Source organism: Pyrgilauda ruficollis, unplaced genomic scaffold (assembly GCF_017590135.1).
Source record: "Pyrgilauda ruficollis isolate IOZ18807 unplaced genomic scaffold, ASM1759013v1 scaffold36, whole genome shotgun sequence".
NCBI lineage: Eukaryota > Metazoa > Chordata > Aves > Passeriformes > Passeridae > Pyrgilauda > Pyrgilauda ruficollis.
In genome coordinates this window covers 149,553-170,906 of record NW_024525045.1, presented here as the reverse complement: position 1 = coordinate 170,906, position 21,354 = coordinate 149,553, and the positions used below count along the sequence as shown (strand labels likewise).

The 21,354-nt window shown below is 40.5% G+C and overlaps 1 protein-coding gene across 7 annotated transcripts in view; it reads right to left on the bottom strand.

Annotated features, from left to right (window-relative positions):
- Nucleotides 1–17,060: 17,060 nt before the first annotated feature.
- Nucleotides 17,061–21,354, bottom strand: part of OPA1 (OPA1 mitochondrial dynamin like GTPase) — a 52,950-nt gene continuing 48,656 nt past the window's right edge. For all 7 annotated transcript variants that reach the window (XM_041475644.1, XM_041475638.1, XM_041475639.1 and 4 more), the window contains 2 exons: nucleotides 19,577–19,654; nucleotides 17,061–18,989 (listed from right to left, as the gene is read on the bottom strand). In XM_041475644.1, coding sequence (XP_041331578.1) covers nucleotides 19,590–19,654 — 65 coding nt within the window. In that variant the 3' untranslated portion in view covers nucleotides 17,061–18,989; nucleotides 19,577–19,589. The remainder of the gene's footprint in view (nucleotides 18,990–19,576; nucleotides 19,655–21,354) is intronic.

The following is a 21,354-nucleotide window of genomic DNA, read 5'->3' as shown; positions in this document are numbered from 1 at the left end:
GAGAGTCTTTGATGGAGATTTCAGAGGCAGGAGGAGAAAAGAATGAGCATGATCAATGAGGCAGGAAGCAGCGTCCACTGTGCAGAAGCAGCATCCACCATACAAACAATGCTTGCACATACAGGCCATGCAGGGTTATTAAACCTGGTTGTGGGGGTCAGGAGAGCCCCCAAGCCAGTAACATCCCACAGAGCAAGCAAAGCAAGTTCCAACCAGCTTAAAAAAGCACCCGCTAATGAAAAACTTTACCAGGAAAGCAGATCACATCAAGGCCACACAGAAGCCTCAGATCCTTTAAGCTGCACTTTGAAGACCAGTGGTGACAGACTGACAGATAAAGGCAAGGTCACAGGCCATGAAGACCCCCTCCAACACACCGTGCAGCTGAGTTGAAAAAAAGAAGAAAAATCATTGTTGCTATTTGACTAAACATTATGAACTAAAAATAGCTGAATATCTCTGATTAGGAGAATTCCAAGAGCTTACAATCCTTGCCACTTGGGGTCCAATTTTCCTCTCTTTTATTATGGGCATTAGGTTTTGGACAATACCAGGGCTACAGAGGGCGTATGTTAAGTTGGTCTAAGCCGGCACCATGCGAACCTTTGCACCCTGTAGGCTACTTTGCTGAATATTTCTGTCTCCAAATGAGCTGTAAAGCTTGCAGATTTTTCTGGCAGCAGCCAGCACAATTCCCATTAACACGTTTCATGAGTATAATTTCCAACAATATTAATAATTGTCCTCATAAAAGTCCATGAGAGGAACTTAATAGACTACACAGTTTTATTTCCATGAAATTCCTGCTCTTTTAAAAGCTCTCCATGCCTGGAATTAATATTTTCTACTTTCAGATCTTGACCAACTGTTTCCAGGCATAAACTTTCCTACTTCAAGTGGGCTAATGCCAAATGAAAAGCAAAGTGATCTAAAGTTCTGCCAGACTCCGCAGGTTGGGTTAAAAAAGTCAAAGATGAAAGGGGCTAAACTGCCAGTCACCCCCAGATGACCAGGGTGGGACTTTGGGGAATCATTAGCTCCAAGAAAGGATTTTTTGACTGCACTGAAGACCTCATGAACCTTTGGGAATGCTCACTGCAAGGCCTATCCCACAAGGGATGGCAACCAGCCAGACAGGGCCACACAGACATAAAACCATGATCCAGTTCCAGACCAGGACAACGGGCCTGGGGTCAGGTGGTGGAGGAGCAGCAGCCAGGATTGCTGAGCTGGTTTTGCATGTTTGGCTCATTCAGCCACTCTTAGTTTCCATCAGCAAAGCAGGGTACCAATCTCTGCAGGCACAGAACACTCTGAGCATTGAAAAAAGTTCTGGCTGAAGATATGAGGGTCTCCTTGGAAGACCAGGTTCAATACCTCTGCTTAGGCTAGGAGGGAACAGAATAAATAACCTCCAAGTTCAGCATCCAGTCATAAGTAACACTCAGTGATAATACATCCAATTCAAGACAACTCTTAATGCATCAGATAAAAGGCAGAACGAAATCCCAGTGCTACAGCATAAACTTAGACAAAATAAGGTGGTGTTGTTTACCAATGACTGCAATAAGCTTTGCAAACTTATCTGGTGACAAGATCCATCACAGAGGATTGTTACATTAGCCCTCCATGCTTCTTTATTGCAAGTCTCCCTTAGCCCACCAGTTTGGTGCAGATGATCACAGTGATCCATTCTGACCCATTTCTACCACCTAGAAATACCAAGGAGTATGAATACAAACACTTCTAACAAGCTGCTTACAAGCAGTTTGGATTTTTATTTGCTCCCTGCCATCTCCAAATTCCCCAAGACAATCTGTTATAGGAAAATAAGGAAAAAAAATCTCAGACGTAGAAATGCTTTTCTTTACGAAATGTTTACCCTGCACTGGAAAATCGCCTTGTAAAAACAAAAAATCAAGCAAGAAAAAGCACAAACACTGGGTCTGGCTCAAATATTTCATGTCAATATTAATGTAATTTCATTTCCTTTGATTTCCAGTGTAAGTGGAAACAAATAGCAGGAAAAACTTCATTTAAGTCAGTGGACCCCCACTCAAACATTATCAAACAATCCCAAGATTAATGTTGATAGAAGGAGACCAGATGATCATTGGTGTGCATTACACCTCAGAATCTCCTTTTGACCAAGCAAACAACTCACCTTAACCTCTACATCTTGAACCTAACAGGTCTGTTTTCAGCTTATTATAAATGAAATGGTGTTATCTTGAAATGTTACCTGAAGCCTGTTACACACAAGTGAACCACGTCCCCAGAATATTTTTTGTCCTTTGTTAAGTTATATTGAACACATAGACAACAGCTCTGGCTCAAAAGGCTCCTAACCAGGAGTATCATGCACCCTTGTCCTGTTTTTCACTCTACCCTAGGCATGTGCTATTGGCTAAGGTTGGAGACAGGATACTGGACTACCCAGACCAGTGGTCTGATGCAGCAGGACTGCTCTTTTGTTAGGTACCTTCTCTCCCTAAGATTCAGAGGGAAAGAAATGCATGGCTGGCACAGCAGCAGTAAGGATCTGGGCTGGATGAAGGGCAGTACCCTTAGCAGGTGGGTAAGAACTGTGCAGATGGAGGGGCTTGTTGCTCAGTCACTGTATCTAACCAACTGTACTTCAAAAAATATTTCTTGTTTTGAGAGTCTTTGATGGAGATTTCAGAGGCAGGAGGAGAAAAGAATGAGCATGATCAATGAGGCAGGAAGCAGCGTCCACTGTGCAGAAGCAGCATCCACCATACAAACAATGCTTGCACATACAGGCCATGCAGGGTTATTAAACCTGGTTGTGGGGGTCAGGAGAGCCCCCAAGCCAGTAACATCCCACAGAGCAAGCAAAGCAAGTTCCAACCAGCTTAAAAAAGCACCCGCTAATGAAAAACTTTACCAGGAAAGCAGATCACATCAAGGCCACACAGAAGCCTCAGATCCTTTAAGCTGCACTTTGAAGACCAGTGGTGACAGACTGACAGATAAAGGCAAGGTCACAGGCCATGAAGACCCCCTCCAACACACCGTGCAGCTGAGTTGAAAAAAAGAAGAAAAATCATTGTTGCTATTTGACTAAACATTATGAACTAAAAATAGCTGAATATCTCTGATTAGGAGAATTCCAAGAGCTTACAATCCTTGCCACTTGGGGTCCAATTTTCCTCTCTTTTATTATGGGCATTAGGTTTTGGACAATACCAGGGCTACAGAGGGCGTATGTTAAGTTGGTCTAAGCCGGCACCATGCGAACCTTTGCACCCTGTAGGCTACTTTGCTGAATATTTCTGTCTCCAAATGAGCTGTAAAGCTTGCAGATTTTTCTGGCAGCAGCCAGCACAATTCCCATTAACACGTTTCATGAGTATAATTTCCAACAATATTAATAATTGTCCTCATAAAAGTCCATGAGAGGAACTTAATAGACTACACAGTTTTATTTCCATGAAATTCCTGCTCTTTTAAAAGCTCTCCATGCCTGGAATTAATATTTTCTACTTTCAGATCTTGACCAACTGTTTCCAGGCATAAACTTTCCTACTTCAAGTGGGCTAATGCCAAATGAAAAGCAAAGTGATCTAAAGTTCTGCCAGACCCCGCAGGTTGGGTTAAAAAAGTCAAAGATGAAAGGGGCTAAACTGCCAGTCACCCCCAGATGACCAGGGTGGGACTTTGGGGAATCATTAGCTCCAAGAAAGGATTTTTTGACTGCACTGAAGACCTCATGAACCTTTGGGAATGCTCACTGCAAGGCCTATCCCACAAGGGATGGCAACCAGCCAGACAGGGCCACACAGACATAAAACCATGATCCAGTTCCAGACCAGGACAACGGGCCTGGGGTCAGGTGGTGGAGGAGCAGCAGCCAGGATTGCTGAGCTGGTTTTGCATGTTTGGCTCATTCAGCCACTCTTAGTTTCCATCAGCAAAGCAGGGTACCAACCTCTGCAGGCACAGAACACTCTGAGCATTGAAAAAAGTTCTGGCTGAAGATATGAGGGTCTCCTTGGAAGACCAGGTTCAATACCTCTGCTTAGGCTAGGAGGGAACAGAATAAATAACCTCCAAGTTCAGCATCCAGTCATAAGTAACACTCAGTGATAATACATCCAATTCAAGACAACTCTTAACGCATCAGATAAAAGCAGAACGAAATCCCAGTGCTACAGCATAAACTTAGACAAAATAAGGTGGTGTTGTTTACCAATGACTGCAATAAGCTTTGCAAACTTATCTGGTGACAAGATCCATCACAGAGGATTGTTACATTAGCCCTCCATGCTTCTTTATTGCAAGTCTCCCTTAGCCCAGCAGAAGTTTGGTGCAGATGATCACAGTGATCCATTCTGACCCATTTCTACCACCTAGAAATACCAAGGAGTATGAATACAAACACTTCTAACAAGCTGCTTACAAGCAGTTTGGATTTTTATTTGCTCCCTGCCATCTCCAAATTCCCCAAGACAATCTGTTATAGGAAAATAAGGAAAAAAAATCTCAGACGTAGAAATGCTTTTCTTTACGAAATGTTTACCCTGCACTGGAAAATCGCCTTGTAAAAACAAAAAATCAAGCAAGAAAAAGCACAAACACTGGGTCTGGCTCAAATATTTCATGTCAATATTAATGTAATTTCATTTCCTTTGATTTCCAGTGTAAGTGGAAACAAATAGCAGGAAAAACTTCATTTAAGTCAGTGGACCCCCACTCAAACATTATCAAACAATCCCAAGATTAATGTTGATAGAAGGAGACCAGATGATCATTGGTGTGCATTACACCTCAGAATCTCCTTTTGACCAAGCAAACAACTCACCTTAACCTCTACATCTTGAACCTAACAGGTCTGTTTTCAGCTTATTATAAATGAAATGGTGTTATCTTGAAATGTTACCTGAAGCCTGTTACACCTCTCACTCCTTAACCCTGTTGTCTTCATTATCACCTAAAGCCCTCAATTTTGCATGGGGGTGTTTGGCTGGGACAATCTTTTCTGAGGTAGTTCTGCCCTTGTTCCTCATTAGAGTAATTGGAAGCAAAGTTCACATCACTGTCCCAGTGATGACTGAGCAAAACATAACTAACAGGAATGGCATTCTGGGGGACCTGAAAACTGGAACACTGGCAAAATTCCTGAAAACAAAAGGATGTACTTGCTTTCTTGGGAATTTATGCCATAGTTCTCCAGAAAGGTTTTGACTTATTCTTTGCACACCCTATCAGCTCTCTATCATCTAATCTGATATGATTTCAAGGTGTTCCTTTTGTCTCTTGGCTACAAATTAAGTCCTACATACAGGAAAGCTATTTCCAGAAGGACTTGGAGACAGGGGATTTCAGGCACAGCATATTTCAACCATGAGGCATTTCCAGAGCAAAAGGCTGTAGCAAAGCACTAGTTTAAGAATTCTAACAAGCAAAAAAGCCAGCCTTGTACTTCTCATCAGCCACGTGGGTTTGCACAATTAAAACACAATAGTTTCTTCAGGGCTTTGTTGAGCCTGGAATAGCCCTGTGTGAGTGTGCAGTGTGGCATACCCTGCCCATTCTCTTCTCTCTGCAGGTTTGTCTGCCCAAGGCAGCTCCTCTGCTCCATGCTAACCTCCTTCTCCCTGAATGTTGGAATGGAGTTGTAGTTTGCTGAGTTTGAGTAGTGTTTCTGAAAATGTTTAGGATCAGGTGTTAGGAAACTCCAGGAAATACTCAGCTCAGGTCACAGTGAAGCCTTTGTTCAAGTGAGTATTTCCTTAAACCAGAATGCAATTTTCACATTAGCGTTTATTCTAAAATTATCAGGCGCAATGAACCTGACAAATTCAGGGAAAACTCTCCTACAACAAATGAATGAACATTTTGAGAGATAAAAGGTCTTACTCAGGGATTTCTAGGTCTTATTCAGGAATTATTTTCATCCTAAAATCAACTGTGCAGGTAAAAATCAGTGCAACCAAAAGTTCCAAGCTCAATTCTTACTATACACTTTTTCTGAGGTGGAGTTGATGGAGGCTACTTAAAGACTCCTTGGCTCTTTTCTACTACAGATTCTGATTATCAGTGGCTGAAAGAACCATTACCAACATGTAAGTGTTCACAATAAAATTTCTTCTGCTTGTTGGTTTGCTCCAGTTGATTTCCTTATTGCTATTGAATATAGAGTAAAAAGGCTGAGAATCTCTGGAGCTTCTTTACTTAGGAACTGGCCTTCAGATTTATTAGAAGTCTAGTTCTCAAATATCTTCTTAACTAAAAATTTGCCTTTTTGGGGTTAAGATAATTTTGAAGAATGAATTTGAAGACAACAGTTTCTGCAGGAGCAGAGTTAATAAACTGGCACCAGTCCATAGGGAGCTCCCAGGCTGCCATACACATATATGCAGTTTTCAAGGCAGGCACAACCAAACCTGTGAGAGAGATAGACAAGTCTTTTAAATGGCAATATAAAATGTTCTTGCCTTTGTTTAATACAGAGCCAGCTGTCCATCTGTAGAGGAATGGGAGTTTGTTACCATGTCATAAGTCCATCTCTACAGCCTCAGCAGGGTGGAGAGTGCTGCCAGCTGTATTTGGCCTGATGAGCTCCTGCTGGGAGGGAAGCTGGAAGATGCTGCCTCACACAGAATCCAGCTTATTCATCAGAAGGCTGACATTCCCTTCCCACATGAACTCACTGCTGTCTTTACTGAAGTACCAGGCTGTCTTTTCCCCCTCTGCTTCCTTCCCCCAAACAGCCCCCAAGCTCTGGACCAGCCTTTCTGGGAGCTGCTTCCTCCAGAAGGGAAGCCAGGCTCTGCAAGTTAGTTGTCTCATTCCTAGCATAGAGTGCATATAGATGAATGCCATCTGAAAGGAAAAATCACATGAGCTGAGTGTATTGTGTAAAAATGAGCTTTAAACCTGTGAAAGACTCAGACACCAGAACTGGGTAGCAGCTGGGCCATGTCATAAGTCCATCTCTACAGCCTCAGCAGGGTGGAGAGTGCTGCCAGCTGTATTTGGCCTGATGAGCTCCTGCTGGGAGGGAAGCTGGAAGATGCTGCCTCACACAGAATCCAGCTTATTCATCAGAAGGCTGACATTCCCTTCCCACATGAACTCACTGCTGTCTTTACTGAAGTACCAGGCTGTCCTTTCCCCCTCTGCTTCCTTCCCCCAAATAGCCCCCAAGCTCTGGACCAGCCTTTCTGGGAGCTGCTTCCTCCAGAAGGGAAGCCAGGCTCTGCAAGTTAGTTGTCCCATTCCTAGCATAGAGTGCACATAGATGAATGCCATCTAAAAGGAAAAATCACAAAGCTGAGTGTATTGTGTAAAAATGAGCTTTAAACCTGTGAAAGACTCAGACACCAGAACTGGGTAGCAGCTGGGAAATCAGTTTTCTGCCGTATCAGGCTTTGGCTGGCTCAGCCAGAACAGCAGCCACTTCTGCCATCCATGCTTGCAGGTGACAAAAAATGCTGCAGCTTTATGGGATGGTCAGGCTCATCTCTCTCATAGGGCTGATGGCTGCTTCCTTTGTCTACTTCACAGCTATTTCTGGGGGAAAAAAAAAGTACTTGCTTTTGCAAAGCAAGAAACAGGTCTGACTTCTCCCTCCTGGCTGGGATTTCAGTCAAGGCAGCACAGTGAAGGCCTTGTTCTCCCCTGAAAGTTCAAGACAGTTTTGTTTAAGGCAAATAGAGGCTTCACCAGCTGCTTTTTGGTAAAAGGAGCCTTATAGACAATAGGTGAATCATACCCAAAAGCAGTCACTTGACATCAGCCACAAAAGCTTCCAGCCTCATGACCAACAAACCTCTGAACTAATATGGGAAGAATTACGGTGGCATTTTCCTGAAGCGTGCAGCTTTGTCTCTCCCTTTTGCTGGGAACACAATCACAATCCCATCTCTCATTCCCTTCAGCTCTGAGTGACCCAAGACGAGACTGAAATGCAAAGTGGTCACAGGATTTGTCCTGTCTCAGCACCTGGTATTGAAATCCATGCTTGCCTCTTTCTTTTTTCTAGGGCCTTACATTTCTTTTTAGCATGTGACTGCATTAACTCAAAGGCAAAGCTGTTGGTTTTTTTCCTGAGGCAGAAAGGAAAAGGAAGCACCAGTAGTTCAACACACAAAGGCAACAAACAGCATATGCTGTCACTGTCTGTGTCTCCATCAAGGATATAAAAAGCTGTGGATTAATTTTTTAATACTTCTGTGCAGGGGACCAATCCTCCAAGCTGGTGGGCACCAGTCTAGAGCAGCACGATCCAAATGGCTGTAAATGCTCTTTCTTGCAGATTCACCTCCAGCCACTGTTTGGGCTAATGTTTCGTATGTAATACTGTACCTACAGGTGTGCAGCTACACAGTTTTCAAACAGGTTCAGTGTGATACAGGTTACCAGTATAGCTTGCAAGCTGGTCTAAATAAAGATTCCATGCGCTTTACATGCAAAACAAACTAGGTCAAAGTGAAGATGTGAAGCAAAGGAAGGGCAGATCTGGTTCAATCTTCACCCTTGACCTAAATATGAAACAAATAACAAAGCTGTAGTGAAAAAAGACCAAAGGTAGCGGGGGAGAAAAGCATTGTGAATGACAGCATTGTTGTGGGGCACGTCCCACTGGATCACACCCAGGTGATGGCTCCACTCTGATCCACAGGGTCACTCACAGCAGCAAAGGAGTGAACCCCAGATGCTGGCAAAGCAGGGGAGAGGCCTTGGATTGATGCTGTGGCTGCTGGGACACAAATGACCCTGGACCTTCACAGGAGTCATGGGGAGGTTTAATTTTGGAAAGGAGAAGGAAGAGGCAAGGAGCAGTGCTCAGCTCAGGTAACAGGATGCTTGTGATGGAATTTTTTCATCTGCATTTTGGCTCATTAGTTTTTTGTCTCTCATAACATGCTCTCCTGAAAAAGAAAGAATTGACAGTGGACTTGCAACATAGCATTTCCTTTCCAGTGGGATTAGTCTTAACTGAACCAATCCAGAGTGATTTTTTTCTGTCAATTATTATTTTTCTGACTCTTGAAGCCTAGTCTGGGCTTCTCAACGTAGACCTGCAACATAATAAGGGAGGGTGGTACAGATAGCTTTTAAAAAGAGAAAAGAGCTCCTCCAACGGCAGTCATGCTGTCATCCTCCACTGTTTTCAGGACGAGAGTGGATTGTTTCAATATCAGTTTGAAGTAACCATGGCAGAGACAGATGTTTGGTTTTAGAGAGTAGGCAGTAAGTTTATATTGTCAGAGCAAACACTTGGGACTCCAGAGCACAACATCCCGTGTTGTTTACCAAGTGTGTTATGCCAGAATCAGACGTGAAGATGCACTTCATGGTAACAAAGGAGGACAATGCTTTTATCCTGCAATTGTCAACAGTGTTACAGTGCTGAAGACTTTAGTTCAATATTTGCCAAGCAGTAAAATGAGCAATGCCTGTCGGTTTGTTGACCTAGATGCATCAGTTACTAGAAAAACTATATTGAGCAGACAGCAGTTCAGTTTCAATTGCTGGGGACCAAATTCCAGCCATAGAATTAAGTGCTATTAGTTACATTCAGATTAACAGAAAGAACTGTTGAAGTATTGTTTGGATGCTGTCACAGGGACTCAACAAACAAACACCCTTATGCTGAGACACTTTGAAAGCAACTTTGTAACAACAGTTTTGTCAGAGCCAGGCACTACAGCTTCTGCAGACTGAAATTCCAAGAGGGGTTTAAAATGATGTAACCATCCTTCCTGGAAAGGCTAAAACCCTTTAAAAGATGTTACCTTTTCCTTAATGCAGAATAATCACTCTGGCTTCATGGACAGATGTTCTGCAAGCATTAGGCTACAGCAAATGTTGGCACGAGGGTACATTTTTACCAAACCATAATTCTGCGATCACCTGCCTCAGCACAGCCAGAAAGGCTTGAGCTGACGATCTGCCTCTGCTGGGAAGGCTGATGGGCCTGGAAAAGTGCCTGCCCTTGTCATATATCAGGGCACATATAGGAAGGATTAGTACTCCAGTTTCACCCAGTCCTGGAAAAGTGGCACAGCCTGAGGCTGACAGCAGCCTAAATGTCCTGTGCTTGCATTCATTGCAACACCTCCCACTGCCAAATCACTGATCTATAGCTGCAATCCATGTACAAGAGAGTCACAACCAGCAGAATGGGCTGACAAATTCCTGCAGAGAAAAAACAAGCAACAACACTTAGTTGGAGCAAAGATCTAGCATGGTCTCCTCTGTTTACTGCAGGCACTGTTTCAGGCTTCAAAGGGATGACAACACTTAGACTTCAGCTAAAGACCCGACAATCATCCCACCGGGCTGAACATGCAGCTTCATGCCTGCAGGTAAAAGCTGTCAGAATCAGGACAGGATCAGCATTTGTGAGAATCCCTCTTCACCTACATCACAGTGAGATAATTTTACAAAACCTTGATTGATGCAATCTGATATAGAATATGCCCTTGTTCTGCATTGGAGACAAGCTGGCAAAATACTTTTGCCCATCTTGCCCAAGGAATCTCCCTTTCTCAGAGCATCCCCTGCCACTGACTGGCCTGGAGCAGTGTCCTGCATCAATCCCATACTGCAGCTTCTTCCAACTGCATGGACTCTACACCAGGGTGTTTACTGACTAGCAAGCACACCAAAACAAGCATGACAAATACCCAGTATATTAAAGGCAGAGGCCCACAGTTGGCTCCAACCCATGCTTTTCTAAGACAATGCACATATGTCACAGAGATTCCTCTCCAGCTTATCCAAGCTCTCAGAAAGGCTTTTCACTAAGTTTTAAAAGAGGCCTTGGATGCTAAGATACCATTCTGCTTTCCTAAGTAATGTCACAAGACTTCTGGTTTGGCCACACAGTTGCTTTTTAGAAATGAAAAGGAGATTCCGTGCTTCTGCTTGGGACAAGTGGCAAAACCACTGCAATCTTTTTTATAAAGAATGGAGGTGAAAAAAAGAGGAGAAAAAAAAGGATCAGGAACTGAGTTCAGTCACTCTGGGAACTCAGCCTTTATGTACTGTTTACCAAAAGGATGAGCTGGGGAAAGGGGTGAGGGGCAATAGTGTGCATTAGGTCTCACCTGCTGATTCTCAGGAGTCATGAATATTCTCATAATCCCCATCTCTTGGCCCAACAGGCTACAGGCCTTTTCATCACAGAGCTTGATTTCACTGAGGATCTGGGAGTTGCTCTAAGCTTCAGCAAGTGCTATAATATTCCCTTGTTTCCATATGAAAACAGCCTCTTGCCATGAACCACTCTCCAATGTTTCTTCTCTGTTACTCATCCACTAGTGGCATTAGTCTTTCAGACTGGATTAGATAAATTCTGGTTTGGGCTAGGCAGAGATCAGTCAGCAAGTCACGATTTCTGAGGCACTCAGCACGGTTTTTTCTCCCACAATTACGCGTATGTAATATAAATGTTGAGATACAGGTATATTTATAAAATGTGATACATGCCTGCAGCTAAAACCAAGACATTAAAAATAAAACTGAAAAGAGACATGAGCAGTAGTAGACAGAGAAACTTTACCATATATTTTCAAGACAGATTATTTCAAGCATCTGATCTGATTTCAGCACCTCACAGGCCAGAGAATGTCACCTGGTGAGGGTGTAATTTTCATGCACATAGGCAGAAAAGGACAGGGAAGGAGGTTTTGCTGGCAGGGAAAGCAAACAGGGTGTGCAAAAACATCCAACAAAGCAGAGTCCAGAAATGAACCTTTCCAGATAACCTATGGCTAGCTGTACTTCCATAAACTTTACAGAATTCCAATTTTCAGGCACTAGGCAGTGGAAAATTATTTTCTTTTTCTGACAAGGGATGCATTATTTCCTGCAGCTGAAGGGACTTTGCATAAACTGACAGGAGAGAAAAAAGGACTTTTTAAAAGGGAAGCTCTTATTCTCCTTATAGCAATAGTTTCCAGTGGTAACAAGTCTTGGGTCATAAAAGAAACATTTAATAGCTTTAAAAATGCTTTCTTGCAAAAAGATCTAATTGAGCAGAACTTCCAGCTAAAAACTAACCTTCTGACCATTGGTGAGAGCAGAGTTACAAGAAGAACAAAATGGATAACATTGTCTTCCTGGTTATTGTTGGAAGATTTAAAAAAATTAATTATTTATATGTATTCTTGAAGGGCCTTTTACAGATAATATTCCTGCTGGTCTTGCTTGTAAGACAAGAGATATTAAGGAAGGCCTACACAAAGCTATACATCTGCAATACTGGAATCTTGTGAAAGCATTAAGTGTTTTAGCAAGGAATCCAGAAAGTGGGCAGCAAAGCTTTTATCCATTTGGATAAAAAATTTAGTCCATAATTAGTCCCAAATAAAAATTATTAAAAAATAGTTTGCACATGCAAATAACTTTCAGTTTAGGTGGGTTTGATATTACAACTGTTCGATGTACTCTTCATCCCCCTGAGATATACAAACATAGCACAGAGGAACCACAAATGAAGCATGAGCAGAGTTTGTTTTGGGGATGCCACAAATCTGTGCAGATGTGGAAGTTTGCTTTTCAAACTTAATACTACTTACTCCATAACATGTCATTATTATTACTCTATAACTGTATGCAGAAAATATGTTAATATGCATAGGCATCGATGTGATAGGTAACATCCCTTATGCTTGCACTTTCAAGCTACAATCTACCAACAGAAAATCATTAGTATCTACATTTTTTAAGGCAACATGGGGTATGACCATCCTCATTCATCCCCTTTATGCCTGTGGCTTTGGTATCAACTCTGAGGCCTGATGCTCTTACAGATTTGTCCCAATGTCTGTTTTGGCTTGTGGAGCCTTTAGGAAAGGATACTTGCACCACAAAGTGATGGGCTTAAATGATAAAAGGCCTCTCACCAGCTTTGTGCTGGTCTGGGCAGAGGGAGACTTGAACTGGACACTTCAGGCACAGCAAACTCACTGTGTACAGTGAAGACTTGGAGAGAGCACTGTTTTTGCAGGGCCAGAAGCTGTACTTCAATGATCCTGTGGGTCCCTTCCAACTCAGCAAAGACTATGATTCTATAATTTGTGCTCTGTTCAAAACCTTTGGAATCCATTACTCAGGAGGTATGAACAGTCCTCCAAACCTCATGGCACTGGCAGTGCAGAGGGAAAATTTATGACTCTGCAGGACAGCTGTAGTGGTATTCACGCCTCATGTTTTGCTACTGGTCACATTCCTCTGGTCTTCTTTCTACAAAATATCTTCAATGATGAGGAGCTCAGACAACTCTGGTGTAAAAAGTGTCATTGCTCCCAAGATTCAGTCCTGGCATGCAGGAAGGCTTTGTCTTCCTTACCATCAAATACATGATTCAAGATCAATCCCTAAAACCTGACTCTCTTCAAGAAGTGCTGTGCCAATTTCAGACATCAGTCTGAAAAACTCCTTTGAAAGCCACTGGTGTTTGGTGTGTGCTGTAGTCAGCTTTTGCCTCAGCCTCACCTCCTGGCCAACTAAAACACATAACACTGGGCTGTTCAAAGGTCATTCTTTGTTTGCTTCTTTACTGCTCTTAAGACAGATGTTCCAGGGCAAGACAGAGGATATAAACACGTGCATACTGGGAGAAAAAAAAAGGTGTCCAGGTGTTTAAGCAATGCCAAATGTGAAAGAATTCCAATTCATTGCCTTCTCCTTTAATCTGGCAATTCCAAGGGACCAAGCGTGTCAAGACTTGTACCCAGAGCACTTTCCGCTCGGGTGAGTTCAGACAAGGTCTGCATTAACTCCCCAACCTGCGAGAAAATTATTTGAAACAAAAGGTTCAGATATGTCCTTTTCCCTCCAACAAGCCTGGAAACAAATGGTACAGGAACAAGGTCAGAAAGGAATCATCCGCCTACCATACCACTGAATTCATTTACCTACCTCAGAGCCCATTCAAGGAGAGGGGTGGGATGGGGAACAAGGAATGATATAAAGCGGAATGAAGCTCTGGGGTCGCTCGCTACATTACAAGATTTGACAGGCCTTTGCCAGCCTTCAGCTTCTTTGTGTCTTTCACATAATAGAGAAACACAAACTGAGCAGCCTGTGATCTGGGGGTTGCACTATTAGACAGAGCAAACCCTTTGCAAATGCTAATAGTATTGTAGCATCCTGTCAGGCAGCAACACAAAAAAGGATGTTGATTTTCACATGAACCAGAACAGACTCATTGTAAAGAAGGCTGCAATGAATGTTCCATCTCTAAACATCAAAAGCTACAGGCAATTGGCTTGTGGACATGAGGCAAACACTGCTTCCAATGTTCCTAAATATAGGGGGCATACTGTTACCTTCATACTTATTTCATGAGGCTGGCAAAGGGAGGGCAGTTGCTTGAAGCAGAAATGAAAATCATGTTCAGTTATGATTTCTGTAGTGAAATAATATCTAGACCTATAGAGGCTTTTGTTGTGCAATTTACTGTTTTCCAGCAGTCTGTAGGAGATGATCCTTTATGAAACATGAATGTGAAGATTCAGTCCAAGGCAAAGCTTCTGTCACTTCCAAATTGTAAGGTTGGTAGTAATAGAACACAACCATCCCCTGCCCTTTGCAGTTCTAAGGGTGTGGCAGCTGTCAGTCCTGTCCAGTAATGCTTAGTTAGTCAGGTGTTTCCTGGAAAGGTCTCTAAAATGGATGTAACACTCAGGTCTCTATTCTAAAAGTTATTATAGAAGACCCTTTTAATACAAACTTCACGTCTTCCCCTATATTAGTATTGGTATAAGGCAAGGTATCATTGCACCATACTGACTAACCTTCAAAAAGTTTGTTGTTGTTCTTTGGGTGAAAAACCTGAACAAAGCTCACTTTGCTGCTTGTCACTACCAAGGATAGTTTAGAAAGCTGTTTTAAAGTCATATTGGGAAACTACCACTGCTCTGGAAGTCCTCTTGGAGCCTACAGACTTCCAAGGGCAGCAAAGAAACAGTTTTCTATCAGTGCTCTGCAACATGCAACACAAACCCACAAGCATTTGCAGCTATGTGCAATGAACTGCTTTTCACCAGATAGGCCTACAAATATTTCTGGAACTGGCACTGGAACAGCACCTAAAGCCAGTCCCAAGAAACTTGAGTCAATTTCAGAAATGTTTCTAGAACAATTTGTCAGGTTGGCTCTAGGACTGCCTCACCAGTACTTTCAGAACTACTTCCTCAATCACTACTAGTCAAAACTAAAATCATGCCTCTGCCTTTCAGCACTTCTTACAGAACAACAGCCTGGATAATTTCACCTTCTGATGTGCTGAAGCACTGAGGTGATGGCAGATGCAAGCAAGATTTGTATACACAGAAATATGCATAGGTTTTCCATTCCAGCACCACAGTAAACAACCATTACAATCTCTGTACCATTCCAGCTTCTTCCCATCCTTTCTATATAGTACTTTATACTAAAAAATTCCTGGCAACAGCATATGCTGTTAAAGCTCTGTGATAGCAGCTGTCACTCATGGCACTCATAGCACTTGTGACACTACAGCTTTAGGAGTTACCTATCTTGCAAGGGTTTTATAATGCATTTAATTTATCTTACTGAATAAAAACTAGCAAGTGATTGATCATGGTCTATAAAGATTACTGCAAGGGAAGATGGATTACTGGACTAATTAAAAAATAGAACAGGATCCAAGAACTTTAGACTGACATTTAAAAAGAAAAAGGTTGCTTGGATATGGTAATTCACTAAGATGGTAAGTTTCTTCAGATAGCCATTAATATTAAGTTCTTGTGAGGGTATTCCCAGAATCTGAGTAAACTTTACCACTGTACATCCCATCTGTGCAAGGAAGCATTGCTGGAAGACTTCCCTAAAGCACCTCAGGACCCAGAAACACATTCCAAACAGTCAAAAAACATGTCACACTTCAGCTCTGCAAGAACACAGAGGCATCTACAGACAGTTCATACAGCAGTATCTTCCCTGACACAAGAACATCCCACAGAGCTCTCCAGTACCAAATCCCACTGAGAACAAAGAGCTCTAGCTGACTCAAGGGGTCCTGGGTCAGGTTTAGAAATCCCCATATTTCATCACTTCAAATTATGAAATCTCTTGCATATTTTTAAATACAATTGTTAAGAATTACTAAGCTACATTAAGATACATGAAAATTCACTAAAACTTTAGCCTTGGAACTACGTCATAACTCAGTTTATGTTCAAAAATATACTCAGCAAAGAACCAGATTCATGTGGCTTTGATGGTGAAAGAGCACACACGAGTGCATGTGAAATAACTAAGAACTTCATTGATGTATTCACCCTCTGTGTTTGGTTTTTACACTTCTAAACATTTCCAAAATATTATATTTCTCTCATAGTCTGATAATTTAGGATGAACTTACTTGTAACCACTGAGGAGTAATTCCTGACATTTGAAAAGACATTATTTGTATCTTTTTTTATGAAAAAGTGTCAGAATACCTCTTGGCCATTAGTATTTAAACCTTGGCTCATAAATGGTTCATTTTATAAAAAACAGAAATAGCTTAGCATATCTACATAATAGTAATGAACATGGTTTGGAAATGAAATATCCATTTATGAAACAACAGCAATATTTGCATTTGGTGATTCTCCTCCCTAAACTTAAAAAGATACAGAAATTTCAGATTAGTCATTGCTCCTTACAATGAACTGCTGTCTCCAGAATCTGAAGGTAGCCTATGAAATACAGAAAAATATTGTGAACTTGTACAAACCAGTTTGGAATAACATACTCTTCAGAACCACATGAATTTTAGGCAGTTCAAATAATTGTGTTTTCTGTAAAGTATTTTCTCAATACTGTTGTAACATTCAGCAAGTCCTTATTATGCTGCTTGATATAAGATCTTTGTCTAAATGTATTACATAAATGGTACATTAATTTATATAATAAAGATAACAGTAGGTACAGTCACTGCTGACCTGGTGCTGATCCAGCTCTGCTCAATCAGGCATTTTGATATCATTAACACATACTGATATCCTTAATGTACAGTTGTTCACAACTTAACAAACGGGAAAAAGAAGGTCAAAGAGACTTCTTAGTTAGGTGCAATAACACCGTGTTCAAAACCCACATTTTATTATTCCTTCAGTTACATTTTTATTCAATAAATACCTAGTTTCCATGGAATACATCATGCTAAGTCTTAGATGAGCAGCACAGAGAAGTTGGAACTAAACCCATAGGAACATCACACTAAAAGAAATGAATGTTGGGCCACTGGATGCGATATTTTGCAACATTTACATTACACAGAAGTTTCAAACAGTGATCTCTAGGTAAATGCAAAAGTTTTTGTTTGCTTCTTTGTTTGTTTTTTTTTACAAAGTACAGACTTCTTTCATTTGCTATACACAAAGGTGTCTGCCTTCAAAGTTGGGCAAACTTACATTTCTGAAGTTATCTTCAGAGGATGGTCATGACAAAAGCCATTTTTTCATTTTTCAGTTCTTAAACACTCATTTTCAGGAATTAATTTTAAACAGAAAATCTCCAAACATTCAATTAGATCACCCTGAAATATTTAACCTTTCAACATAATTTTAAGCTCTGTGTTAGCTTTTTGTCCACATGGCTGAATATTTTATGTCCAAACACTTGGGGAACATTTCCCAACTCTGTATTGTTTCCTCTCAGAGCAAAACAAAAGAGTATCTGTTGGAAAACATTCAGATTCCTCTCTTTTCATTTCTACATATCAAAATCAATTGCCTTTTCAAAAGGGAAAATAAATCCAGGTCAGTTTTTTAATGTCCATAATCAGACAACTGCAACACAAACTGTTTCAGGCCGAACACCTTCTTCCACACAAGTATTCAGAAGTGTATCCAGATCATTCGTGGCAAAGTGTGGGCAGAAAAATGTGGTGGTGATTAACCACCAGGCACCTATGATAGAGAGCTTATATCGTGCTTAAAATTGTCTGAAGTAACATTTCTATGGCAAAACAGAAAGGCAGTTTCCAGTGCCTTACTAATTTTACTGAATGATAGACATCAAGTGGGTGTGGAAGGACCTTGTGCATAACGTTCTCAGATAAGTGATTTTGGTCTTACAGTAGCTATTAGTAAAAATTAAATTAATGACATTTTTCTTTTTTGTTTTAGTTAGGAAGTTGGAGAAGTTGGAATTATACATTCTTTTTACATTTCACATCTATTCCATCAGGTTACTCTGTACCTAAGGTGAAGGGAGGAGTTAACAAGGAAATCTGAGTCTGTGCAATCCCAGAAATGAAATGTAATCGGCTGACATTCAAGAGTAACAACATATATCAGGAAAGAACAGGTAAAAGGACCAGCTGCTGACATTATTTCCTGAGCCTAAACCTTTTAAGGTGTCATTGAATAGCAGTCTGTGCTTTCAGGTGAAAGAACTACAAGAATTGCTTGGCTGACATCTCTCAATAGTTTAGGAGTTTAACAAAATCCACCACTTCCTCTCAGGATGTCAATACAGTGCTTTTCAATCTGTACCACAGTGATCAGAAAATGCTTCAGCACAGAGCATAACAGATACAAATGGCATTACTTAGAAGGGCATTTTGATGTACATACAAATACTAAAATGTTATGTCAAACTCCCAGCATCATCTGCAGGCAAGAAAATGACAACAGATAAAATCATTTTATGAATCTGATCCAGCTCTACCATACAAGACACACACTAAAAATAACAAGCTTTTTTTCCCCTTTCAGGAAAAAAAGCCACTTAAATGTACAACTTCAGCAAGCTCCCAAGCCATCTCATTAATACACAAATCAGATTCTTCTGTGCATGTAGCTTCAAAAATTAAATGAGCAGGTGGATTTTAACTGAACTTCTCAATCCCATGGGACATTATTTTCTTTCTCCTTCAACATTTCAGGATGCTCCCCAAAAGATAGGAAAGAGAATGGGACACAAAAGCCATTTCAATTCAGTCTTTGTGCAGGGTATCCTGGAGAAGGCAGCATTCTTGTGTAAAGTTGCTGTTGAAACAGAATGACAATTATTTTAAAATATGTACAAATGTATGACAGCACTTGAGCTCGTGGATTTGAGAATTAATAGAAATGAGATTTGGAAATTACCTGCCTGCAAATATTTTTGCTAACAATATACAGTGTCTTTAAGGAAAACAAAAGAACCAAAATGCTTCCATAGAAAAGTGTTCCATTAATTTTGATTCCAGCTAGTTATGCTTTCTTCTCGTAATACAAATAAAAATATTGAACTGAAAGTAATCAAGTAGCCTACAGTGATTCACAATACTTAAGTAACTGATCAGTAATTGTATTTTTACTAAGTTTCATATCTGCTTGTAGGGTAAAAGCAGCAAGTGTTGTTCTGCAGATTAGAAGCAAGAAGCAGCAGCAGCAGCCAGAGAATAGAATAAAACAAACAGGAATTTTCACAAAGTCTGTGTGAAAACATGCATTTAAATGAGATGGATAATTTTATATAGAGCAATAATATATACAGATACAGATTTTATATAGAGCAATAATATATAGAGATATAGAGAAATTATACAGAGATAACTGTAGCAATCTCTTTATGATCAAAACATGATTACCTGCTTGAACAATCTACTTTTCTTGATGGAGGGCTTCTATGAAGGCTTCAAGCTTCTCCTGGATTTCCCGAACTTTTTCTGGTGGAAATAAAAAGATCCCTATTCTAATACTTATTACTATTAAGTACCTGAAGACAGGTACCAAAAGAAAAGAAAACCCACACAAAAAACCATAAACCAAAACATGCAAACACAAACAAAAATTAATGCTGTCATCAATATTACCCTAAGCCTTTTGTTTCTAAATTACAGAGGTTTACAACATTTTTCTGCATCAGAAAAAAGGAAACCCTCTTCAAGTCCTGTTCAAAGAACTACAGATATATTTTATGATTATGCTGCTAATTTAGTATTTCAAAAATTTCCTGAAGGAATCCAATACTAGAAGTGTATTTCAACAACGTGAAATTTCCATCAGATGATGCACAGCAGAACTACTGTACACTTGTTACACACAGGGAGCTCTTAGGTTTTAAATAATGCCCACTAGCCCCTTCTTTAACCAAATGTCCTCATTCTCCACAGCAAGTGTAACAAACACCACTAATCATTCTAAATAAAGTTGAAAGCTCATGCCCTTTCACCCAAGAGAATTTCAGGGAAACACATGTCAGTATTCAAGACACCTCCTCCAAAGGGCAGACATGATCTTAAGAATGTTTAAAACTTGCATTTTATTTTCTTGCATTTCAGTAGTAACCAGATGGATGTGGGCAGAATCTCATTTTGCACAAAAACTAAATCTGGGAGTTTACTTCCCTACCAAAACAAGACTTGACCACAACTACAAATAGTTATTAGGAATGAAAAGGCAAAATAGACTGCAAAAAATCCAGAGGTTTAGGCATTTTTCCACTCTATTCTCAATTCCATACAACACTTGTCATCATATAACCTATTTGATTTATTAAATTGCTTATAAAGCAAGATTAAGAACGCAGTTGGAATCCAAAGCCTGTGAGATTTCCTGATTCTCTCTCACCACATCCTCATTTGAAGCTCCTTCTGTGTGTGATTATAGGCATGAAAAACACACACTTCAGAAATATGAAGGAACGGGGGGAGAGCAATAGGACAGACAAAAATAAGTTAGACGAGCATAAACACAGACAAATATTTTTTCCAAGCTAAAAATACTATTGGATTAAAGCCGTATGTTCCCTTGTCTGAGATAGAGGGTTTGAGCTTTTAAAAAAAAACTTCCATTTTTTCTTCTCTTTATCAATACCATATGTTATTAACTTTGCTGAGCTGAAGTAACAGCAAAAACAAAAAGAAAAAGAAAACAATCAGCTTTAAATGGGATATGTAAGCAAAAGTGGAAAAAAACGACCTCTAAAGAGAACTCTAAAGTAGATATGGAAACTGAAAGTTTGATCTAACAAAATGACAACCCCACAAACAAACATATAACCAAACATAAACATAAAATCCATTCTAGAGTAATAATAATAACAACAACAACTCAAAAAAACCCCTGCAGTCCTGTTCTAACAGAAGTAGAGAATTTTAGTGAGCATTTGAAATAAATGAGTATGAAGTATGAGTATGAAGAAACCTCAAGCTTCTCTCTTTATCTTGCAACTCTGAGGTGATGAAGGGTAAGCCACTGACACTTTCAACACTTCAGCGTGCCCTCCCCAGTGGTGCTTATCTACAAACACAAGTACAGTGAAGCTGAATCACACTCAGCTCCTAGAGAAAACACCGAAGAACCAAAGAATCTTATTGAATTTCAGCTGATTTTTTTTTTCTTTTAAGGTACTTTGATATTAAAT